This window comes from Erpetoichthys calabaricus, chromosome 4, assembly GCF_900747795.2.
Source record: "Erpetoichthys calabaricus chromosome 4, fErpCal1.3, whole genome shotgun sequence".
Classification (NCBI taxonomy): domain Eukaryota; kingdom Metazoa; phylum Chordata; class Cladistia; order Polypteriformes; family Polypteridae; genus Erpetoichthys; species Erpetoichthys calabaricus.
In genome coordinates this window covers 171,416,719-171,440,667 of record NC_041397.2, presented here as the reverse complement: position 1 = coordinate 171,440,667, position 23,949 = coordinate 171,416,719, and the positions used below count along the sequence as shown (strand labels likewise).

The window sequence follows — 23,949 nt, the reverse complement described above, 5'->3', positions numbered from 1 at the left end:
TTTTATTGGCTAACTAAAAAGATTACAATATGCAAGCTTTTGAGGCAACTCACGCCCCTTCTTCAGGCAAGATGTAACATTGATTACATCTTGCCTGAAGAAGGGGCCTGAGTTGCCTCGAAAGCTTGCATATTGTAATCTTTTTAGTTAGCCAATAAAAGGTGTCATTTTGCTTGGCTTTTCTCTACATTCATAATGGCTAACACGGTACAACACCCTAGTACTATAGTTAAATAGTTAAAAATATAGTTAGTATACCAGCCTGCAGTTGAGAGCAATTATTGATTGGATGGGACCGGATACCTTATTGACCCCCAACTCTCTAGACGCATCCCATTTGTTCCACAGCTTTCTAGAGATCACCGTCTGGAAGCTGAGGACTCCACAGCATGGGTGCTTTAAATATAAGTGTCACAATGACCAGATGGTCCTGTTTTTTCCGTGGCAAGAGGCAAGGCAAAGAGTCTTTGTGAAGAGATCTCTTGGGAGAATGGAAAGAGATGAGGGATCTGAAGCTGAGCAGCTGGTGGAAGTTGGCAGAGGTCTTATTTAGCAGAATAGTCATGGAGGCAGACACCAGGGGCTCTTTTCATGCTGCTCAAAGCATCCCACCATGTTGGCTACATGTCTGCAGGTTCATGACAGAGTGCGACCCATGATCTTCATCAGTGTATGTGATAGGGGGACAAGTCACGGTGAGTCACAATTTGTTGAGGGTGTCTTGTTTATTGTTTTGGATGTGTGCCTTTCGACTCTTATCAGTAGGAAAGTTTGCATAGTTACTTCAGGGTAAGGCCCTTCCGTTTTTGTATAAAGCAATATGTATGCCCATTTGTCAAAGAGCTGTATCTGCACATCCTACATTAAGTGGTGTTTTTTTCCTTCTCGGTGCTCGTTACATTATCGAAACGGACATGGTGATCAAAAAGAAAGCAATTAACTTCTTGAAATTATGTTTCATTAACTAAACTAACAATTAAGGTTAAGACTGATTCAACTTGTACACAAACCTCTCCATGTTCGTGGGCAAGTTAGAGAGAGAAATGCCAAAAAATAACGCATATGTTGGGATGTGGCACTGCTCAAAATCTTCAGTTTTGTAGACTTGTTAGAATGCTCCTGAAGAAAATTTTAATTATGCAGAGCACATTACTATTTGTGCAGAAATGGATGCATAATTCAAATAAGAAAATTGTTTTCAGTGACTGTAGTGTGATTAAAGAATTTAAACTGTTAACTTGTAACACCTCTTCCGTTACTGTAATTGAATTAGATTTACCAGTAATGGCTCCTTTGTGCTGCAGAAACCCACAACACTGAATAAAAATGATTTCATTTTACTCCAGTGACCTGCACATTCCTCAGATATGAATCCTATAGAGTACCATAAAGACGAGGGTGGATAATGTTTTGCAACATGATGTCTAGGTAAAAAAAAAAAATGCTGATACTGCATAATGCTATCGAGTCAGCATGAAGCCAAATCCTTAAGGAATGTTTCCCCTACTTACTGTAGTTAAATACAAGCCTTAATGAATCAGGCTTTTCTGGAGACAAATGAGATCCCATCTAGTACTGAATAGTTTTACCTAATAAAGTGGCTACTGAGTATATTTTCTTTGTACACCATAGCTGCATAATTGTCTAGTACAGGCTTGCATGGACTTTGGTTTGTCCCACCTCACTTTATAGCAGGGCACAATCATGCCTTCACCCATGGTCACTTATACTGGGCCAATTTTAGAGTCACCAGTTCGGCTAACTTGCATGTGTTTGGAATGTGAGAGGAATCCAGAGTCCGAGAAGAAGAAAACAACCATGCTGAAAAAATGGGCAAACTTCACACAAGGCAAGAAGCTTGACCAGGAAGTAAAACCACTCTCAAGATGTAAGGCAGTAGTTCTTTATTAAGCAAAGGTTTCCAGTATTATTGTAAGAATATGTTTAATTTTAAGAAGTGATTTTAATTCTGAAATTCTTCTAAATTGTTCCTTTTTTAGAACTATTTTTAAGTTGGCATAAAATATTTCTCAGTTCAGTCAATAAGCTTAATCTTAAAACTATCATGATATAGGAAATTTATTGCAAAACACAACTTCAAATATGCCCTGTCACAACAGTCAATAATACAGAACCATAATCATAAAACCCTGCAGAGGCCATCAATCTAGTATTTCAGCATACTACAAAGCAAAGCATAGTATAGCATATACAGTATTTTAACATGAAAGACCTTAGAGATTAAACAGTTTTGTTTAATATAAGTCAGACAAAAAGCACTAATGTAAAAGAGAGTATTAAGCACCTTGGTGTGTTGCTTGTGAAATTATTGTAGCTAACTTATTGTAGAGCTTAGTGTTACTACAGTTGTTAGCTAGTCTTTTTGTCAAGCAGGAGAAGCATCTGAGCAAATGAAACTGAAGGATAATGGCAGTGTATAGAAAAGAAAAAAAAAGCTGGAAAAGATTATATTACATAGTAACAGAGACAAATTCATAAAATTAGTAAAAATAATTCCAGCGCCTATAAAAAAATATTCATCCCTTGAGAGTATTTGTGATTCATTATTAAACAACACTTAATCACAGTGGATTTAATTAAGATTAAGTTTATTTTTATTTATTTACTGATTGTTTGATTGGATGTATTACATGTTCTTTGAGTCTGTATTCTTGTTTTTTATGTTTCTGTTTCTGTATGCATTTGAATTTCCCCATGGGATTAATACTGTTTATCTAATCTAATCTGTATTTTTTGACAGTGATTCAACAGCAATGCTCTTTAATGTTAAAGTGAAACCAGATCTCTCAAAGTGGTCTACATTTTTACAGATACGGACTACAAAATAATTGAGTAAATACTAATTAAGTATTTACCTCCTTCAAGTCTATATTTAATAGATGCACCTTTGGTGGTAATTACAGCTTTGAGTATGTGTGCACAGTTTTCTGACAGCTTTGCATATTTGGATACTGCCATTTTTCCCTATTCTTCTTTGCAAAAGTGTTTAAACTGTTATGTTGCATGATGATCGTGAGTGAACAGCCCTTTTGAAGTCTAGCCACAAATTCTCAGTTGGATTGAGTTCTTGATTCTGGCTTTCCATTCCAGAACATTAACATACAAAATATTTCTTCTCTTGAAGTAAATGGAAGATGAAAGCAATTATATAAGCATATTTAAGACTTTATTTATTGAACAGTATTATCTGTGACTTAAGTTCCTGATCACTGACTCCTAGCCTCTGATCTTTCAGTCCTAGATATAAATGAACAAATGCGACAAGCTGTTGATCTTCTTGCCTATCATTTACCATTCATAGTTTTGTTAAAAAATAAATCTGTTCCTTATTACTTATTTATATAATTTTAATATATTACTGTGTTTAACTAATATTAAAAGCTACAAGGGGAATTTATTTCAGTTACTTTTTTAGGTTAATATTGAAACTGATTTTTGTGCTACTATTGGTTAACTTATATTAATAGATATTTTTAATTTGCTGATTATTAAATACTACTCTATTTGGGTATACTTTGAAAAATGTTAAGTTTAAGAAAATTCAACTACAATTAATCAACAGACCAACCACTAACACACACATCAAAGCCATTTTCAGATCACTTGGAATGATGTTGGCTATGTAAGAAAGCTACAAAGCCACAACAAACCTATTTATGCCCCAGTTTTAACTCCATTGTAAACTGCTGTTTAAAAGCACATAGGTAATATAGCCTACGAACACATGTAATTGCATTCTATTATCTCTGTTACTTTTGAATATGACTCATTGTTACAAAACTATTTCATAAACAAAAATGTAAAACTGACTTTTAGACAAAGTAACAAAAAAATGTGAAATGCTCCATATCAGTTGCCAAATGCACCTGGATGTTGCGTAATGTTTACATTGTTTAACTTGTTTTACCCTCTACCCTCACATGCTTTCAGCCCTCCTGCAGAGAGGCAACCCACGGCATTATGCTGCAACCACCATGGTTCATGGTAGGGATGTTATGCTTTTGGTAATATACAGTGTTTGGCCTAAAAATACCATTTAGTGTGATAGCAAAAAGGTAACATTTTGGTTGCATCAAACCATAGAATCTTAAACCTTCTTTCAGTTGACTTAATGCACAATCTTTCCAAACGCTAGCTTACAACTCTTTCAGAGTTATAGGTCTCTTGATGGTTTTCCTCACTGTTCGACTTCTTGCACAATTAATACGTTTTTGTGGAGAGACTGTTCTAGAGAAATATACATCTGTGCTATATACATTTTTCAATTCTTAATGGGTAATTTAACTGTAGGGATATTGTGTGGATTGAGTATTTCTTTAGTCTATCCCCTTGCTTGTGCTTTTCAGTTATCTTTTAAGAGAGATGAAGATTCTCTGTATCTTCATTGTTTAGGTTTGGCCTTTGTTAAGCAACCCATGGGATTCTTGATTCTCCAGATGGGTTGTCATCTTAAATTAAAAAAAAAAAAAAAAAAATCAGCTTTTTTTTTTTTTTTAATATTTTTATTTTATTAATTTTCATTGTAATCATTCCATACAAACAGATCAATTTATAACCCAACAAATTTGAAAACAAATCAAACCCCACCCCTGAGAAGGAGAGCTTAGCTAAAGGAAAATTTCTTTAAGCTTTTTAATAAGGCAACATTAGACAAAAGAAGGGGAGAAGTAAATATCTATATAAATAAGAGATGGAGAAGGGAGTTAAATGCAATGATAGTTATTTCTCTTATTCTAAAATAATATTGATTAAATCCTGCCATGTTTTGAAAAAATTTTGTACAGATCCTCTAACTGAAAATTTGATTTTTTCCAATTTCAAATAATATAAAACATCGGTTTCCCACTGACTTATAAGAGGAGAATTAGGATTCTTCCAATTTAACAAAATAAGTCTGCGTGCCAAGAGTGTAGTGAATGCAATCACCGTTTGCTTGTCCTTCTCCAATTCCAGTCCATCTGGAAGGACACCAAACACAGCTGTTAGTGGGTTAGGAGGGATTGTGATACTAAGGCTGTCTGAGAGGCACTTAAAAATTTTTGTCCAAAATGATGTTAGTTTGGTGCAGGCCCAGAACATGTGACCCAGTGAGGCAGGAGCTTGGTTGCAGCGCTTGCAGGTTGGATCCTGGCCTGGAAACATTTTGGACAGTTTTAAGCGAGACAGATGAGCTCGATATATAATTTTTAGTTGAATAATTCTATGCTTTGCGCATATAGAACTCGAGTGAATTCTCTGCTTTGCTACCTTCCACTCCTTTTCTGATATATTGATTAAGAGATCTTCTTCCCAATGTCCTCTTGGATCTTTGAAAGGTAGGGACTCTAATAAGATTTTATATATTGTGGAAATAGTGTTTGTTTCCTCGGAATTGAGCAGTATTTTTTCCAGCATTGTGGAGGGTGCAAGGTGGGGGAAATCGGGCAATTTCTGTTTAACAAAATTTCTAATTTGAAGATAGTAAAAGAAATGTGTAGCTGGGAGGTTAAATTTTGAGCGTAATTGTTCAAAAGATGTAAATATGTTGTCTATATAAAGATCTCTGAGCATTTTAATCCCAAAACTTTTCCAGGTATTAAAAACTGGATATACTTGCGAAGGTTGAAAGAGGTGGTTCTCTTGCAGAGGTGCCACTGATAAAAGATTTTCCATCTTAAAATGCTTCCTAATTTGGTTCCATATTCTGAGTGAGTAAAGCACAATTGGGTTATTAGTATATTTGCGATAACTTTCATTTATTGGAGAGCAGAGCAGGGAATATAAAGAAGTACTACAGGATTTTACTTCTATTGCAGACCAAGCCTGTGTATGTGCATTTATTTGTGTCCAGGTTTTTATGGCTAGTATGTTTGCTACCCAGTAATAAAACTGAAAATTAGGTAAAGCCATGCCACCTTCTGCCTGAGGTCTTTGTAGGGTCGCTCTTCGGATACGTGGGTGTTTTGAGTTCCAAATGAATGAGGTTATTATTGAATCTAACTGTTTAAAAAACGATTTATTGATATATATTGAAATGTTTTGAAATAAAAAGAGAAGTTTAGGAAGGATATTCATCTTAACAATGTTAATTCTTCCGGCTAGAGTGAGATGAAGGGTTGACCATCTATGCAAGTCTTGCTTAATTTTTTCCATACAGACGCCAAAATTTTGTTGATAAAGAGCTTTATGTTGTGATATTTACCCCTAGGTATTTAAACTGATCTGCTATGGTAAAAGGTAGGGTGTCTAATTTAATATTATATGCTTGTGAGTTCACTGGAAAGAGTATACTTTTATTCAGATTAATTCTAAGACCAGATATCTTTTGAAATTCTGTTAGTGCTGTTAAAACAGCAGGGACAGTGTTTTCTGGGTCCGATATATATAAGACCATATCATCTGCATATAGAGAAATTTTCTGTTCCAGTCCTTCTCTGACAATCCCCTTTATCTGATAAGAATTTCGGCAGTGAACCACCAGTGGTTCAATAGCGATTGCAAACAACAGTGGCGACAAGGGACATCCTTGTCTGGTACCACGTTCTAGTTTAAAGTAGTCTGAGCAAATGTTATTAATACAAACTGAAGCTTCTGGACTGGTATACAGTAGTTTGATCCACGCACAAATATTCGGGCCAAACCCAAATTTCTCCAATGCAGTGAAAAGGTAATTCCATTCGATCATGTCAAATGCCTTTTCTGCGTCTAATGATAGTAATATCTCTGGGGTGTTTGATTTTGCTGGTGAATATATGACATTAAACAAGCGTCGGAGATTTGAAGATAGATGTCGGCCTTTAATAAATCCAGTTTGATCTTGTGATATTACCGAGGGCAGCACTTTCTCCATCCTTCTAGCTAGGATTTTTGAGAGTATCTTAACATCATTATTCAGGAGTGAAATTGGTCTATATGATGCACATTGTAACAAGTCCTTATTTTGTTTAGGAAAGACGGTGATTAATGCTTGTCGAAATGTTTGAGGTAGTATTTGGTGGTCTTTAGCTTCTGTAAATGTTACCAATAAGAGTGGAGCTAGCTGAGTGGAGAATTTCTTATAAAACTCTACGGGGTAACCATCAGGGCCTGATGATTTCCCGCTTTGTAGTGACTTTATAGCGTCTAGTAATTCTGTTAGCGTTAGAGGTTTATCCAGTTCCTCAGCACTTAAAGCATCTATTTGTGGTATTTGTGAATTATCCAGAAATGCATTAGATTGCGTGTTGTCTTCTTTGGGCTCAGTGGAATATAAAGACTTATAGTAATCTCTAAATGTGTGCATTATTTTATTATGGTCGATGATTTCTTCTCCATTCTTGTTGGTGATTACTGGTATTGCATTGTGAACTTCTTGTTTATGAATTTGTTGAGCTAAAAGCTTATTAGCTTTTTCTCCGTGTTCATAGTAATGCTGTCTAGACTTATAAATAAGTTGTTCAGTTTCTTTAGTTGTTAAGATGTTAAGTTCTGTATGCAGGGCCTGCCTTTTCCTGTGAAGAGCTTCACTTGGACGCCTGGCTTGTTCTTCATCTATTCTAGTAATTTCATTTCTTAGCTCTGACACTTTCTTGGTTTCTAATTTATTTCTATGGGAAAGATATGAAATAATCTGGCCTCTTAAGAATGCCTTTAGAGTTTCCCAGAGTGTTCCTGCAGAAACCTCTGTGGACGTGTTTGTCTCTAGGAAGAAGCTGATTTGTTTGGATATAAATTCTGTGCAGTTCTCGTCTGCCAATAAAAGAGGGTTAAGACGCCATCTGCGAGGTGAGTTTGAGGGGCTTAATGATTTTAGCTCCAAGACTAGAGGGGCATGGTCAGAGATAACAATTGCGTCATATTTGCATGATTTAATTGTAGGCAGGAAATTATTATCTATAAAAAAAATAATCAATTCTTGAGTAGCTATAATGTACTGGTGAGTAGAACGAATATGTTCTTGAGTTTGGGTTAAGAAACCTCCAGGGGTCTGATAAGTTGTGATCATTTAAAAACTGTGTAATTATCTTTGCAGTATTAGATGTCGTCCCCCCTGTCACAGGAGTCCTATCTAAGAGTGGATTTAAAACACAATTAAAGTCCCCAGCCATAATAATTTTATGAGTGTTCACATTGGGAATGGATGCAAATAGATTTTGCATGAATTCCTTATCATCAACATTGGGTGCATAAACATTTATCAAAATCATTTTACTGTTATATAAGTTGCCCATGACCATCACATATCTCCCTTCAGGGTCCGACACTACCTCTGATGCTACAAATGGAACTGTTCTATGTATGAGAATTCCCACCCCTCTAGTTTTCTTTATAAAGCTAGAATGGAACATTTGGCCAGTCCAGTCTTTTTGTAATCTGAACTGATCCTTGGTTAGTAAGTGGGTCTCCTGTAGAAATACTATTTTAGCGTTTAAGCCTGTTAGGTGAGAGCATACTTTCTTTCTCTTTAATTCGTGATTCAGGCCTTTAACATTCCAGCTCACAAAGTTAACTGTCCCATCATGGAGACATTGATTCTGAGTTTTTAATGTCATTTATAGTTTTAATTGGTAATATGGCAGTTTTAATCTTAGTTTCAAGATTCCCCATGAGTTGTTGCATTTTAGCCTATTGTTGCATTGATATTTATAATTATAAGGATTACAAGAATAGATTAGATATAACCTGCTCTCCTTCTCTCCCCCCTTTATCCCCCCACCCCCCCATTTTGCCTCCCCACATGAGGCTAGATCCCACTTCGCGATGTTCCAGTCCTCTGACATACGTAGAGACAGAGCACGTCCAAAACAAAACAAACCCCACCCTGCAGCGGCGTTACAGAATTAAAACAGAGATATCTTTTGCAGTTAAATTCTTAATACTATCTGCCGAAAATGTTCTCATTAACAATATTTAAGCTTGAAATAATCTTCAGCGCTTTTAAGTTAAGATATTAAGATTTAAAAAAAAAAAACAACCCTGGGAATGATTTTAAAAACTAGTCTAGGATAAACCTGGTAATTCCTACTGTAATAGTATAATGGTAATTATATAAATAGTAGAACAAGCAATAAACCAAGGGTATGAAGTTAAACAGTCTACTTTAAGGTATAGTAAAATAAATAAATAAATAAATAAATAAAAATAAAACAAATCCTACTTTAATCACTTCCACATTTTCACACTCACGTCTATAACTCTATAACTCTGATTAAAACATAAACATATAACATATAAAGTCCAGATAAAAAAAAAAAAAGAAAATAAGGGATGTATAATTATAATACCAGTCTCTTTAAACATGGATCCAGCGATCAGATCATAGGTCCTTCCCGTGCCTTGATAGAATACGGCTCTTTAATTAACTTTCAAAAAAGTGTCGGAAACAGCTTCTTTAATTCTTTTTCAGCTTCTTCTTTGCTGAAGAAAATATAATGTCGATCTTGAACTTCCACTTTCAGTTTGGCAGGATACAAGAGGCTGTATTTGATATCGGCTTCCCGTAGCATCCTTTTAATGTCGATGTAGGATCTGCGTTTTGCAGCTGTTGATGGTGAGAAGTCGGGAAAAATACGAATAAGATTATTTTCGAATATAATCTCTTGCTTGTGTCTGAGAAGTGCCATCACATCAAGCTTACATCTTAGTCGCTCGAAGCGGACAATAAAAGACCTAGGTTTAAAGGCGCTTGGTATCTTTGTGCGATAAGCCGTGGCTATCTCATTGTCGAGTTTAAAGTCATCTCCAATTATTTTAGACAGTAATTCTACTGCAAATTTCACTGGGCTTGAGCTTTCTCGTTTCTCAGGTATACCCTCAATTCTTATATTATTTCTTCTGCACCCATCCTCCAGGGCTGCAAGTCTGTCTCCAAGTTTTTTGCATTCCGAGTTCGCAGCTGTGGCTTTTTCATCGGCGTTAGATGCCAGTTGTTCCGCTGTTTCCACTCGAGCCGTGAGTCCCTGCTTAACGTCTTCCAGCTGATCTGAAACATCATTAATATGATCATCAAGCCTTTTCAGTTTGGAATTAGTTTCTTCAATGTGTTCCACTAATTTCTCCAACATAGCTTTAAAGTTCACGTCAAAACGTTTAAATAAACGCGTTTCCTTATCTTTGTTTACCTTCTTGAGCTCAATGGCCACCTTCTTAAGATCATTTGTGTTATCTTTCTTAAGCTCATTCTTAAGCTCCTTCATGGCCGTAACCATGGCAGTTGACTGTGTAGCGATCATGTCTTTCAGTTCGGACAGTTCGCTTCGGCTTTCGTGCTCCGCAAGTGAAAATGCAGCTCCTGTTACAGGCTCGCGATGAGTAGATGAGAGCACGTCCTGCAGAGCCCTTTCTAGTCTCGAATGATCCTCAGAAATCGGCGATCCCTCGCGACCTGTATCACTTGCGCCTTCGCTCCCATTTTCACTCTCGACTGGAGACGATACAATGGAGCGGGGTCCCAGGAATTCTGCGCACTCTTCTGCCTGTTCCAGGTCAGTCTCCGTGAGGCCATACCTTACACTTGCACTCAGGCCGGAAGTCTGTCTGGACTTTGATTCAGCTTTAAGTTTTTTTTTCTGGTTCTTTCTGACTTTTCTTCTTGTTACTCATGCTTGTATATTGTAGTGGAAGTTCCTTGGTCGGGTTAAATACAGGATACCTCTAAATAATATGAAATACGTGGGAAAATAAAGCCGCTGCTAGCGGAGCTCTGCTTCAGACGTCCATCTCCTATAAACGGACGAAACCAACCCTTTTTTTTTTTTGTTAAACGTTTTAGGGGCTACTGATTACAGATTTCAGTTCTGTGCTTAGTGAAAAGGACATTTTAATCTTGCATTCTGGGGATATGAAACAACTGACACTTGTCCTGTTGAGCAGTTGACACCTTGTTATACACTGCACACTTCATTAAGAAAGCCAGTAAACACACACAAGTTCCCCAAATGCCCTGCTGAATCACCTAATTCAGGCTCTTCCAGTTCTGTATTACCCTCACAGGATTCATACCAAAAACCTGAATCAAAGAGGGATGTTAAAACAATATACAACCTAGATTTTCTTTTACCATGAAATGTAACGAAAGCATAAAACCTTCAGCTATAAAGAAATTTGAAAATAAAGCATGTTAGATATAGGGGTAAATCAGTTTTTTAAATGACAAAAATGAAAATCTTGAGGTTTCATAAATGTAGCATGTTTGTACAATAAGCCATCAGGCAATCAGGTGATTGTTTCCTTGCACACTAATTGACAAATATAAGAAAGCTCACACTACTGCAGAATGGCTCATCTTATCTTATGCAATAAATATATGCACCAAAGTTCTTAATGAGTCAGCTGCCAGCAAATTAAAACATTTTCTGTCTGCATTCTCTTCACTTACCCAATTTTGACAAGCTTGTTGAAAATTGGACAAGTCCAGGTAATTTATTAGAAAGACAAATGGACATAAATTTGATTCAGTAATAAATACCAATGTGTTGAAATATTTTTCCAACCAACAAAGATAGACAAAACTGGGTCCCCATACCAAAAAAGTTGAGAACTGTTGGGTTAGGCCACAATACCGAATCACCACAGGTTAGACCATCCAGGTACAGGTGCATTTATACTACATCTCAACTATAGACATTTAACTAATTACTTTACTTCAAAAAGCAGTGGGCTACACTAGTAGTGATTTAGGTGTGTTGTATTAAAGGAGGTGAGTAGTTATGTGATCACTTATTTGTGTTTTGTAAGAGGGATTTTCAAAAAGTTTCTGAACTTTTTTTTTTTTAACTCTGTGTATTAAGAATTTCAAAAACAAATGACATCACTTCTCTACATAGTCACCTTCGTTTGCGATGCAATTTTCCCAGCGTCGTACAACTTTTAAATGCCCAAATACTACTCCTCCCACCTTCACTGTTTCCAACAAAAATATAAAAGTGTGGAAACTTTTTAATCGTCCTTTGTATTTATAATTAATTTAGATCACTTTACAGAGATCTGTTTTCACTTTGACATTAAAGAATCTTTTTCTGTTGATCAGTGTTTAAAAAGGTAAATTTAATGCACAGTGATTCAATTTTGTATTCTTACAATATTTGAAAATTTCCAAGGGAAAAGAATACTTTTTATGAACACTGTAATTTATACATTATTTGATATAGGAGCAAAGTGAAGCATGTTTGATATTAGTGTTGAAGGACAATACATGTAGATTTTGTGAGAAGATTACAGAAAGAAACCAATGATTAAAAAGACAATGAAAATAAGATGGTTAAATGAAAATGGAGCTGGTTGAAGCCAAGCTAACCTTGCAAGAGTCCTGCATCATGTTTGACTGCAGTCACATAGACTTTCCATTTTTTTTGTTTGATAACTTAAATCACTAATTTCCACATCAATTTCAGGTTTTATAAATCTCAGGTTTTTTAATCAATTTTCCCTTAAGATCATATCCATTGAATATAAGCCCAACTCTGTTAACAGTGTACAGTAGTTTTATAAATGAGGCTGCAGATTTTTTTGTATGTTATGATGTCATTTGATTCCATTAACTATTTTAGTTTTTGTGGTTTTTTTTTTTTTTGTTCATGCTGAAAAGATTTTTTTTTTTTTTTTTTTAGATTCTCAGGATGGTTGCATTTCTTTATCAGTGGTGACTTCTCAACTTAAGAAATATGGTACATGGACTTACAAATCATCAGAACACAAAAAGGAGATGCAGTCTGTTATCTGTCTTTGGGTTTCGGAAGCTCAGGCACAGCTAATTCAAAAAGAATTGTCAGCAGTATATCCAGTGCAGCAACCATGTAAGAAAATTTCTTTCAAACATAAAGATAAATCAGTCTCATTAAGTTCAGACAGACAATTAGACAGAGCCTACATAAATTGCATTTGGCACACTTACTCTTCAAGGAAACTTGTCCCGAAAGTTTGTTTTGTTGAGATATCTCAAATAGAGTTTGCTGTACAAATTTTTTTAATTTTCCATTGTAAAGCACTGGAGAATTTTTCAACTTGTCTATCTTAAAAATGGAGAAACATTATATGTGACTTTAATTACGGATTAGTTTTGCTGTTTCAAAGTTAAATTGGAAGAGGTCACTTCAACTTGTATATTTTGTATATTTTCCTCTCTTGCTTTTCCAAGAGCAAAATGGATCCCCTTTACAAGTTAGTTAAATGCCTGGGGAGCTGCACACACTGGCCGCATTTCCCACTAGCTGAAATGAAAAGCCATTTTCATAAACAGCATCAAATTCTCAATTTTTTCTTATACAGCTTGAGGTAAAGTAATAGAAAAAGAAATAAAAGATTGACAAATGTCACTTTTCTAAGAGCAAATATAGGAGGAAAGGAGTTACACTTTTAGTGTCTAGGAACATTTGGTGACTAGGGACTGCTATCTATGGCCATTTTCTGTTTCAATATGAGGTAATACACAGGTAAAATCCTTTTGTCATCGATCATCATGGCTAAAACCAAAGAGCTGTCAACTCAAATGAGAAAAAAAGTTGTTGAGCTGCATAGATTGGGGAATAGCTACAAAAAAAAAATAGGTATTCAATTGAAATTACCTGTAAGCACAATCGGGGCCAGTATAAAGAATTTTGAAAAGCATGGACCTATGGAAGTGTTAAACATTTGCCAGAAAGGGTACTCATTTTAATTGCTCCTGAAACAGAGTGACGAGGATGCCAAGAGAGGCAAAAAGTTTATTGAGACAACACCTCCATGACCAGAAGCTTTATGGCCGAGTGGCACAAAAGAAGCCTCTCCTGAGCACAAGACACAAATCCCAGTGTCTCAACTTTGCCAAGTAAAATTGGAGATACAACTAGGAGTCATGTGTTGTGGTCAGATAAAACAAAAATTGAGCATTTCAGCTCAATGTGGTGGTGGCTCTGATACTTTGGGGTTGTTTTTGCTGCATTTTCCAGTGGCTCTTGTTAAGGTCAATGGCATAATAAATTCCATTAAATACCAGAACATTTTAGCCAAATATCTGGTTGCCCTCTGTGAGAAGGCTGTAACTTGGACGTATTGGGTCTTCCAACAAGACAATGATCTAAAGCACACATCAAAATCAACAATGAATGATTGCAGAAACAGAATCAAGGTTGTGCGATGCCTCTGTCAGTCTCCAGATTTCAATCTATTTGAAAATATGTGGTCTCAATTGAAGAGAATAGTTCACAGGAGAAAACCTAAGAATCTCTGAGTTGGAAATGTTCTGCATGGAAGAATGGTCCGTGATCCCACCCCCCACCAAACAAGAGTTTTCCAGCCTTGTTAAACACTACAGAAAGAGGCTGAATGCTGTCATTCTCACCAGAGGAGGCTCCACCAAGTACTGATGTTTGGGGTGCAATCATTTTTAGAATCTGACTTATTATTATGAAAATTTGTGTCTATTGCCAAGAGATTTTTTTCCAAGTCATGCGAGATGAGACTATTGCCAAGAGATTTTTTCAAGTCCTGTCCTCCTCTCAACTGTTTCCGGTTAACGGCCCATGCCCACCTTTTATTCCTGTGAATGCTTTTGTCAGATACAGTTCCTGCGCTCTCAGCTCTTATAAATTTTTGTGTTTTCCTCACTTTAAGTTCCCAATAAAAGAAGACTTATTATGTGCAAATCTTATTGAAGATTTTCATCCCGAAAGGTTATCAACAGAAGAAATCAGTACACTGGCAATCCTAGCACAGAGAAACGAAGTCAAATGAATTAACATGAAAATTGTTGATCGGTTACACGGCAAATTGGTTGAATGCATATCAATAGACTGCTCAAACAGTTGGTGGTAATGTTGCAGAAGATGAAAACATCAACTTACAATATCCCATATAATATCTACAACCGTTAACACCGTCCGGTCTTCCACTGGCCAAATTACTGTTGAAAGAAGGTTGTATCGTAATGATGTTGTGCAATTTATGTATGGGTGATGGGCTATGCAATAGGACAAGATTAGTTGTATTCAAAATTGGTCGAACAATTCTGACATGTAAATATTCTGTGGATAACATTAGACACCAAAGGAGATCTTGATATGCCATTTGTATTAAAACGTTTACAGTTTCCCTTTCGAATAGCTTTTGCTATGACAATTAACAAATCACAGGGACAAACATTCGAAAAAGTCAGTTTATTTATTAGAGAGAAAGAAACAATATTCACTCACGGGCAGTTATACGTTGCGTTGTCACGATGTTAGTCCAAACATGGAATCAAAATTCAGTGCGATATTGACGAAAAGTTAATTCCAAATATTGTTTTTACTGAAGTTTTACAGTAAAAGTGTAAGTTTAAAAAGTATGTGCGTGTTAATTTCAAGGCCAAACAGAGCAAAAACATATAACACAATGAATACCTCTAACGCATCATGAAACATAATTTTCTTTCAATTTGTTATGTTTTACTATTTTTTTTTTTTTTTTTTACTATGGTTAATTACTCTCTGTAATGTAAAATAGTTCTATTGTGCATATGTAACAATTCCCATGAAAATAACAATCTGTTTAAATTGTACATCCGCTTCCCCATATGCGAGTGGCAGAGCAGCGAAGTGGCTAGCGCGTAGCGCCTGCCCAGGGTTTGGCAAGCGAAATGAGCAGGGAGCAGAACCCCCTAGTCTTACTAAAGGAAAACTTCACTGTGTTTCAAAAATCTGTTTGACAATAAAAGCATGAGGCTTACCCAGTTGTTTAAGTACAAAATATCACTCATTGCATGTATGGTCCCTTTTATATATTAACTAGCAAAATACCCATGCTTCGCAGAGGAGTAGTAGTGTGTTAAAGAAGTTATGAATAAGAAAAGGAAACATTTTAAAAATAACGTAACATTATTGTCAGTGTAATTGTTTTGTAAGGATTTGATTATCATTATTTCTTTCAATCAGGTTCGTATTTAGAGGATGTGTTGTATTCAAGTTACATATTGCGTTTGTCAACCGTTGTAAAGATACAACAGCTTTCATTAATAACTTTGTGTCCACGTTGTCAGAGTTGAAACATTCATAAACATCGAAGTGTTCACTACCTAAATCGCTACCAGTGAATCTATGATGTTTAACAGGCATTCCCGATTGTCCAAAGGTGTAAAATATTTCCCCATTTCTATACACTTGAAAGCGACAACTAAACAATTCCGCGGCAGCTATCAGTTCACATGCAGAACCACTGCTGTAATGGTCCTGTGTAGTATAATTTTCTCCTGTACCGTCATCAGTCCACACCTTGAACCTGTCCCAGTCATTCACTACATAAGACACAATGTCTCTGTGGATATCAAAGCTGAGACTGATATGGCCATGCAGTAAATAAGAGAGAGAATGTAAGAGACAGGCGCAGTCTCAGGGCATGTAAACCACTGGGAATGGGTTGGTGAAATTATAGACGTGTTATTCGGGGTAAACTTGCACCCGTTGAGAAAGAAAGTATGAAGGAAGGCGAGAAGCGGTGGAGCAGGGAATGAAAAGCAGAAGTCAGCACCAGGAGGACGTATGTGAGCAAGTAAGGAAACCTAACAATGACAGCCTTGAAGCGGTAGAGTAAAACAAAAGGCAACAGTCACGAGGAGGGAGATGGGAGGAAGTAAGGAAACTCAAAAACAAGGTCAGCCTTGAAGCGGTGGAGTAAACGAAAAGCCAGCAGGAAGATGTGAAGCAAGGCCAACAATAACAGGCTTGAAGCAGTGGAGTAAAGAAGAAGGGAGCAGTGAGCACGACGAACAGCTGAGGAAAGTAAGGAAGTGAGTGAGAAGGCACATGAGCGCAGGATGTCATTAATGTATATAGGCAGGGAGCCAACCACATGTAGGTGCGCGGACTGCGGCTGTACGGAAAAATGAAGGGGGACCAGGGGTGGCCGTTGTGTGTTTCTGCTGTGAAATAAATTGTCTGTTAATGGAAATTAGGAATGAAACCACCAAAAGGAGAGGTCAGTTCCAAAAGTTTCTTATGGCATAATGGTGAGAACCGCCAAAAAGAAGGCGTTATTTTCTAAAGTTCGTTACAGGGCACAGCGCAAAATGAAACATACTTAACATTTGTAAGTACAGTGTAAAGGATGAGCATGGGAACTTTGGGCTTTCTACGCATATTGGAAGTCGCAGAAATAGTGAGGAGGGGTTTCCCCATCTATATATACAGTTTAGGGGGTACACCCGTTTCCCCCCCTTGGGTGTTGCAATAGGACATGAAACATACCTAACTTTTGTAAGTACACTGCAAGGAATGAGCACACGAAATTTCAGCTTCCCACCTATATGGAAAGTGGGAGAATTATGGATGTGTCAGTGAGGGCTTTGCCTTTTATATGTATAGATTTTTGAAATTTTGTTTGAAGGATGCCACTGTTTATGGTGTTGGCTGTACATAAGCATTAAGTGAAAAAGTATGTACTCAGTATTAAAAGTACTTTACATGACAAGACAGCATCATGGTTGCATTGTCTACACATATTAATTTGTAATTATTTCATTGACACTTGAATTGATCATCAAATCTCCAGACCTGCTCTCCATCAATGTCCACAGAAGCCAACTATTTTCCCTTGAGACTTGAATATTATTGAAAGACATACCCAAACCAGAGTTAAAATCTGTTTTAAAAATGTGGACTTTGTCATATCCCTGCACAGCTATCAGCTAACAATAGGACATGAAGCAGCACTTATCTATTATATAGTGCCTTTCACTATCTATCTGTCTGTCATATACCACCTTCCATGTTTATCTATCTATCTGGTCATTCCACATGCTAACAATGTCCTCATCATAGTGTCAATGCACATATTGGACTGTCCAGTACCAGACCCATAGGATAAATCCAGGCTAAAATGTATTATGCCCTTTCCACCATGCTGCCCAATCTGAGGCCAGCTTTCCCATTTCTACTGTGCTTCAAATCTTCAGTCTGACATCTGCAGTCCCCTTTACCTTGCACCATAGATGTGGAAAGGAAAAGGTGCACCTGCTACTCAAATTTTATACTACATTTAAATTGCCCAGTCCTCTGCCCACTTGCCCATTTCTCCATTCTACCAAAACATATACCATCATTTCTGCACCTCAATAATCTCTCAATAACATAGACTTCCATCTGTCCTATAACACATCCATAGCATAAGTCAATCCAAATCTTATTCTGCCTCTGCTAATAGAGTGCCCAGTCCTTGTGTATTCCTACTGTTTTCTATAAATCCACATCATACAATCACAAGTCTTCTGATTTTTCTCAAGTCCCAGTCCTTGTTTATTCCCACTGTTTTCTATAAATCCACATCATACAATCACAAGTCCTCTGATTTTTCTCAATTCTTGCATCCCAGTTTAACATTTAGCATACCCATAGAGTCATTCCCACTCTAATTTTATTCTGCACTTGCTGCCAGTCTGCCCAGTCCTATTCTGTTTGACTGCAATTGCTGTCTGATTTTAAAGTTTGTATTTTAGTTTTGTTTATAATGTATGTTTCATCTATTGTTCAGTGCCCTTGAGTGTTTAGAAAGGCGCCTACAAATAAATAAAATGTATTATTATTATACAAGTTTGCTAGGATTACCTCACCAGGGCCTAAATTCACATTGTAAGATCCATAGACCCCCACATCCTAAAACATAACTCACCCCCCCAGACTGTCTTGTACTTAACCCACAGGACAAGTACAACCTAAATCTTATTCTGTCTTTATGGTCAGGATACCTATGTTTCCTTCAATATAAATTTTTCCCTCCTTACCTTACCAGGCCTGAAAATTTCTCAGTTACTTTCTGCTTAAATTGAGTCATTTTACTAAGACAGCCAAAAGATCTAGCCTCATGCTGTTGTCTAAATCAGTGTTTCCAAACCCTTTTTTCTGTGGCCAAAGTTATTCTAAAGCAAGCCACTATGTTACTAACTGCAAACACATATTCAGTATATCTCATTAAAAAAAAAAAAAAAAAAAAAGCTCTCTGAGATCAGCATTCGCAGACACGGCACTTAGTGAGCACTTGGTGGCATCTCCAAGCTGCTTTGTTCTTTTACCCACCCTTCTCTGTCTCTGAGACAGAGACAACTCGTATGCCTACTATCCACCAGCCCTGTGAGGCTCACTGGTGACCACACAGCCAGGTCAGATGGACTCTAGCAGCCAGGAGACATGTCTGAAGTGCTCTAACATAGTGATTGAGGAGCTGCTTTTATGCCAGCTTCTCAAGGTAGTTCTGTCCTCCTCAGAAAGGTCTTGACCACCTGCGAAGCTTGTCCCATGGCATGGCACACCTGGGTAGGTCTCCCGACGTGGCACTGTGACACAGCACACTGTTTGAAAAATATTGGTCTACAAGACTATGGCCACTTTCGTGCTGTTCACATTTTTTAGAAAGATGTTATAAGTCTCTTATCCCTTCGTTGTCCACAATGCTTCAGTACCGAAACTTTGAAAGAGCAAACAGGAATTACTTACACCACATCCAATTAGCCAACTCAGTTTGCCATAACAAGAGTGAAAAAAAGATAATCTTCTTTTTTTCTTCAAGTTAATGATTTATTAAGGAGTGTTTCATTAAAGAAGTAACTAAATATTGTTTGATTTCTAAAGCCACTTGAAGTTGCCATCTCCTTAAAATCACCCATTTTTTCATCACCGGAAAAATCTGAAATCAACCAATTGAAAGGGAAGCTTCAGCTCCCCTTGAGGCTCCCCTTAGTTGGTTGCTTTCTGATCCCCTAAGGTAGGGTGGTGCCTCTGAGGCTAGTGATCTGTGCTGGCAATTGGAATGTTGGTGGCTCGAATCTCATAAACATCAGAAGTGGCTCTACTCTATTGGGCCCTTGAACAAGGCCCTTAACCTGTAATTGCTTCGTCCTGGGTATGACATTAATCTGCATCCAGCTCTACAAACAAGGGTTGGTGGCAGGTTTGGCACTCCAGCCACAGTAAAAAAAAATCTCACACTGCTCCAGTGTGGTGCTGAGGTGTCATCCGCTGCCCTCGGGTCCCAATCCAGGTGGTTCATTGTGTAGTGGGTGTGGCAACGCGCTATCAGCGCATCTTCCCAACTTGTTCTCAGGTCCCCTGCTTGCCAAAATATCAAGGACTTACATAGACTTTCATTTGGTGGGCATCCTTCACTCTGGAAATATAGCACATATTTTTTTTTGTAATGCCTAAATAATTTAAGTAGAGTTCTCAAAATATTCAGGGTTTTGGCAGCACCCAACATTACAAACTGCCACCGAATTCCATTTTTACATCATTTGAATCAGAATCTATGAAAGATACTGAGCAACAACAAATCTGTTTCGGCTATGTTTTAGCTACATGAGATTGTAAAGTACTATTCAAAACTTTGTTTTAATGTAGTTTACTAATGCATGTAATTGCTTTCTGGTATCATTTCATTTTAAATATGGCTCACTGTTACAAAAATATTTAACAAACAAAAACGTGATAACTGACTCATTGAAGTAACTAAAAAAGGTAGAATGTCCCAATTTTCAAATCATTTTACTAAATCTCCAAACGTACCTGTTACACCATGCATACATTTTGTAATTTGTTATAATATTGGATCCAGAATATTTTCCCATTGATATAAAGTCAACAGTTTTTTGTTATATTTTATATTATATTGGATTTCCATGTGTTTACCCAAATGAAATGTTTGTCTATTGTTTTTAAAATTGTTTTTGCTGCCTCATCTGTTGGTTTGCCTTCAATTTTAACATTACCTGCAAATGTCTTAAATATCTTCACTTTTCAGAATAATTTTCATTATTTCAATTTACAGTCATATGAAAAAGTTTGGGAATTAATTCTTTGGACTTTTGTTTATCATTGACTGAGCTTTCAAAGTAGCAACTTCCTTTTAATATGTGACATGCCTTATGGAAACAGTAGTATTTCAGCAGTGACATTAAGTTTATTGGATTAACAGAAAATATGCAATATGCATCATAACAAAATTAGAGAGGTGCATAAATTTGGGCACCCCAACAGAGATATTACATCAATACTTAGTTGAGCCTCCTTTTGCAAATATAACAGCCTCTAGACACCTCCTATAGCCTTTGATGAGGGTCTGGATTCTGGATGGAGGTATTTTTGACCATTCTTCCATACAAAATCTCCCCAGTTCAGTTAAATTTGATGGCTGCTGAGCATGGACAGCCTGCTTCAAATCATCTCATAGATTTTCGATGATATTCAAGTCGGGACTATGACGGCCATTCCAGAACATTGTACTTCTCCCTGTGCATGAATGCCTTTGTAGATTTCGAACTGTGTTTTGGGTCATTATCTTGTTGGAATATCCAACCCCTGTGTAACTTCAACTTTGTGACTGATGCTTGAACATTATCCTGAAGAATTTGCTGATATTGGGTTGAATTCATTCGACCCTCGACTTTAACAAGGGCCCCAGTCCCTGAACTAGCCACACAGCCTCAAAGCATGATGGAACCTCCACCAAATTTGAGAGTAGGTAGCATGTGTTTTTCTTGGACTGCGGTGTTCTTCTTCTGTCATGCAAAGCGCTTTTTGTTATGATCAAATAACTCAATTTTTCTCTCATCAGTCCAAAGCACTTTGTTCCAAAATGAATCTGGCTTGTCTAAATGAGCATTTGCATACAACAAGCAACTCTGTTTGTGGCGTGAGTGCAGAAAGAACTTCTTTCTCATCACCCTGCCATACAGATGTTCTTTGTGTAAATTGCGCTGAATTGTAGAACGATGTACAGAGATACACCATCTGCAGCAAGATGTTCTTGCAGGTCTTTGGAGGTGATCTGTGGGTTATCTGTAACCATTCTCACAATCCTGCGCATATGCCGCTCTTGTATTTTTCTTGGCCTGCCAGACCTGGGTTTAACAGCAACTGTACCTATGGCCTTCCATTTCCTGATTACATTCCTTACAGTTGAAACTGACAGTTTAAACCTCTGAGATAGCTTTTTGTAGCCTTCCTCTAAACCATGATGCTGAACAATCTTTGTTTTCAGATCTTTTGAGAGTTGCTTTGAGGATCCCATGCTGTCACTCTTCAGAGGAGAGTCAAAGGGAAGCACAACTTGCAATTGACCACCTTAAATACCTTTTCTCATGATTGGACACACCTGTCTATGAAGTTCAAGGTTTAACAAGCTAATCCAGCCAATTTGGTGTTGCAAATAATCAGTATTGAGCAGTTACGTGCATTCAAATCAGCAAAATTAAACAAGGGAACCCAAATTTTTGCACAGCCAGTTTTTCACATTTGATTTAATTTCATACAACTAAATACTGCTTCACTAAAAATCTTTGTTCGGAAAACACCCCAGTACTCAGATGTTCCTAGGAAATGAAAGACATACCACTGTTATCTTTTTTGATGAAAGTAGAGTAAATTATTATTCAGGCTGAGAGGGGTTCCCAAACTTTTTCATATGACTGTATACTGATTACATGACCTCTATGGCAGTCTTTTCTCTCTGTTCATTATTAAGCTACTTGAAATCCAGTTGTATAGTTCTGTACTAATTCTAATGATGTTCTTTTCAGAAATGTTAAGATTTTCATGCAGAAGAGGTAAATTTACTACAAAACGTAAGCAGAAAACAGTTTTTTACTGAGTCATAGATAACACTGAATCTGGAATACCAAAGGCAGTATCCACAAAAGTGGAATAACTGAAGACTGCTGATGTTAGAAATATTATAAAGTATCAGTTAAAGGATTTTTGGTCTTTTCTTCCCAGTGATATTTGATCTCCTCATGATGATGTGGCAGATTTTTTCCTGGCAATTAACTCCTTTCTTTTTTAATTTTCTTTTTAGCTGTTGCAAATGAATTTCTCATTGTGGAGTTGGTGAAGCCCTTGGATTTGAAAAAAAACCAGTTGCTTAGTGATATAATGTCTGAGATAGGAAACAGAAATGGAATGTCTCTACATGATGATGTGCTGACTTGTGAAGATGTTTGCACTCTACTGCAAGGTTTAAACTGTGAAAATTCCTTTATTTTATGGTGCAAATGCCAGATTAGAAAAAAAGAAAGTTATTTGGAGACTCCCATTTCACCTAAGGTAAAGAGAAGTTTAAAAAGAAAAGCTTTTAACCTGTATTTTGCTTTGTGCTTCTTTGCAATTAGGGCAGTGGTTAAGATTAAAAAAATGCTAAAGAGTTTTCGAAATTGTATTTTGATGATATAAGCCAAGTTTAAATATATGAGTGCTTGCAGTGTAGCTAATATGTAAGACACGAGATAGTCCAGTACTGGACCTTGTCTTAATGAGGCTAAGTTAGAGCCTTAAATTAATTAACACTTTCGCCCAAATTATTAATTGCCATTTTTGGAAAGAATATTAGAAAGAATGAAGTAGTTATAAACAATTAGTTGATCATCTTAAGTCCAATAATTTATGTGAGATCTACCATTCTGGCTTTAGGCGTTATCATGGTGTTGAGATGGCCCTCCTGAAAGTATTTAATGACATTTCTCTTATTACTAGGGTCCTATGATTTCCGCGATGCAGAAAACACGGATGGAATCACGGAATTAAGGCTTAAAAATGGATTTTAGATTTAAAAACGGAAATGTGCGGAATTTAGAGACTGAAGGAGTGACTGTTACAAAACTTCCCAATCAATTAAACGATTGAATAATCTGTAGCTCTATCATTCAGATACTGTTTTCTAGTTTGTTGTTTTTGAAGCGAATGCAGTTCTTCGTTGTAATCCAGTCGTGCCTCTGTTTGTGCGTGTCTTCTCTGCATGTTTTCTCGTTAAAGGCATGCGAGTTAGCTAGCTGCATGAGATAGAAATGTGAAAGCCAGCGGTATCAGATAACCTACCTAGTCGAAAAAACTAAGAAACACGAACTTAGCTGCAAATTTGAGGGGACAGCAATATCCCGGCAACTTTTACAAATCTGGACAACTTTTCTGCAAGTTTTGCAAGCATACCATAGACTAGACACGAAAAGATACTTGCAATGACCATGACATACTTTTTATATTC

At 36.8% G+C, this 23,949-nt stretch overlaps 1 protein-coding gene across 2 annotated transcripts in view; it reads left to right on the top strand.

Annotated features, from left to right (window-relative positions):
- Positions 1 to 23,949, top strand: part of senp7 (SUMO specific peptidase 7) — a 223,897-nt gene that overhangs the window by 129,141 nt on the left and 70,807 nt on the right. For both annotated transcript variants that reach the window (XM_051926068.1, XM_051926069.1), the window contains 2 exons: positions 12,588 to 12,773; positions 22,768 to 23,015. In XM_051926068.1, the coding sequence (XP_051782028.1) occupies positions 12,588 to 12,773; positions 22,768 to 23,015 (434 nt within the window). The remainder of the gene's footprint in view (positions 1 to 12,587; positions 12,774 to 22,767; positions 23,016 to 23,949) is intronic.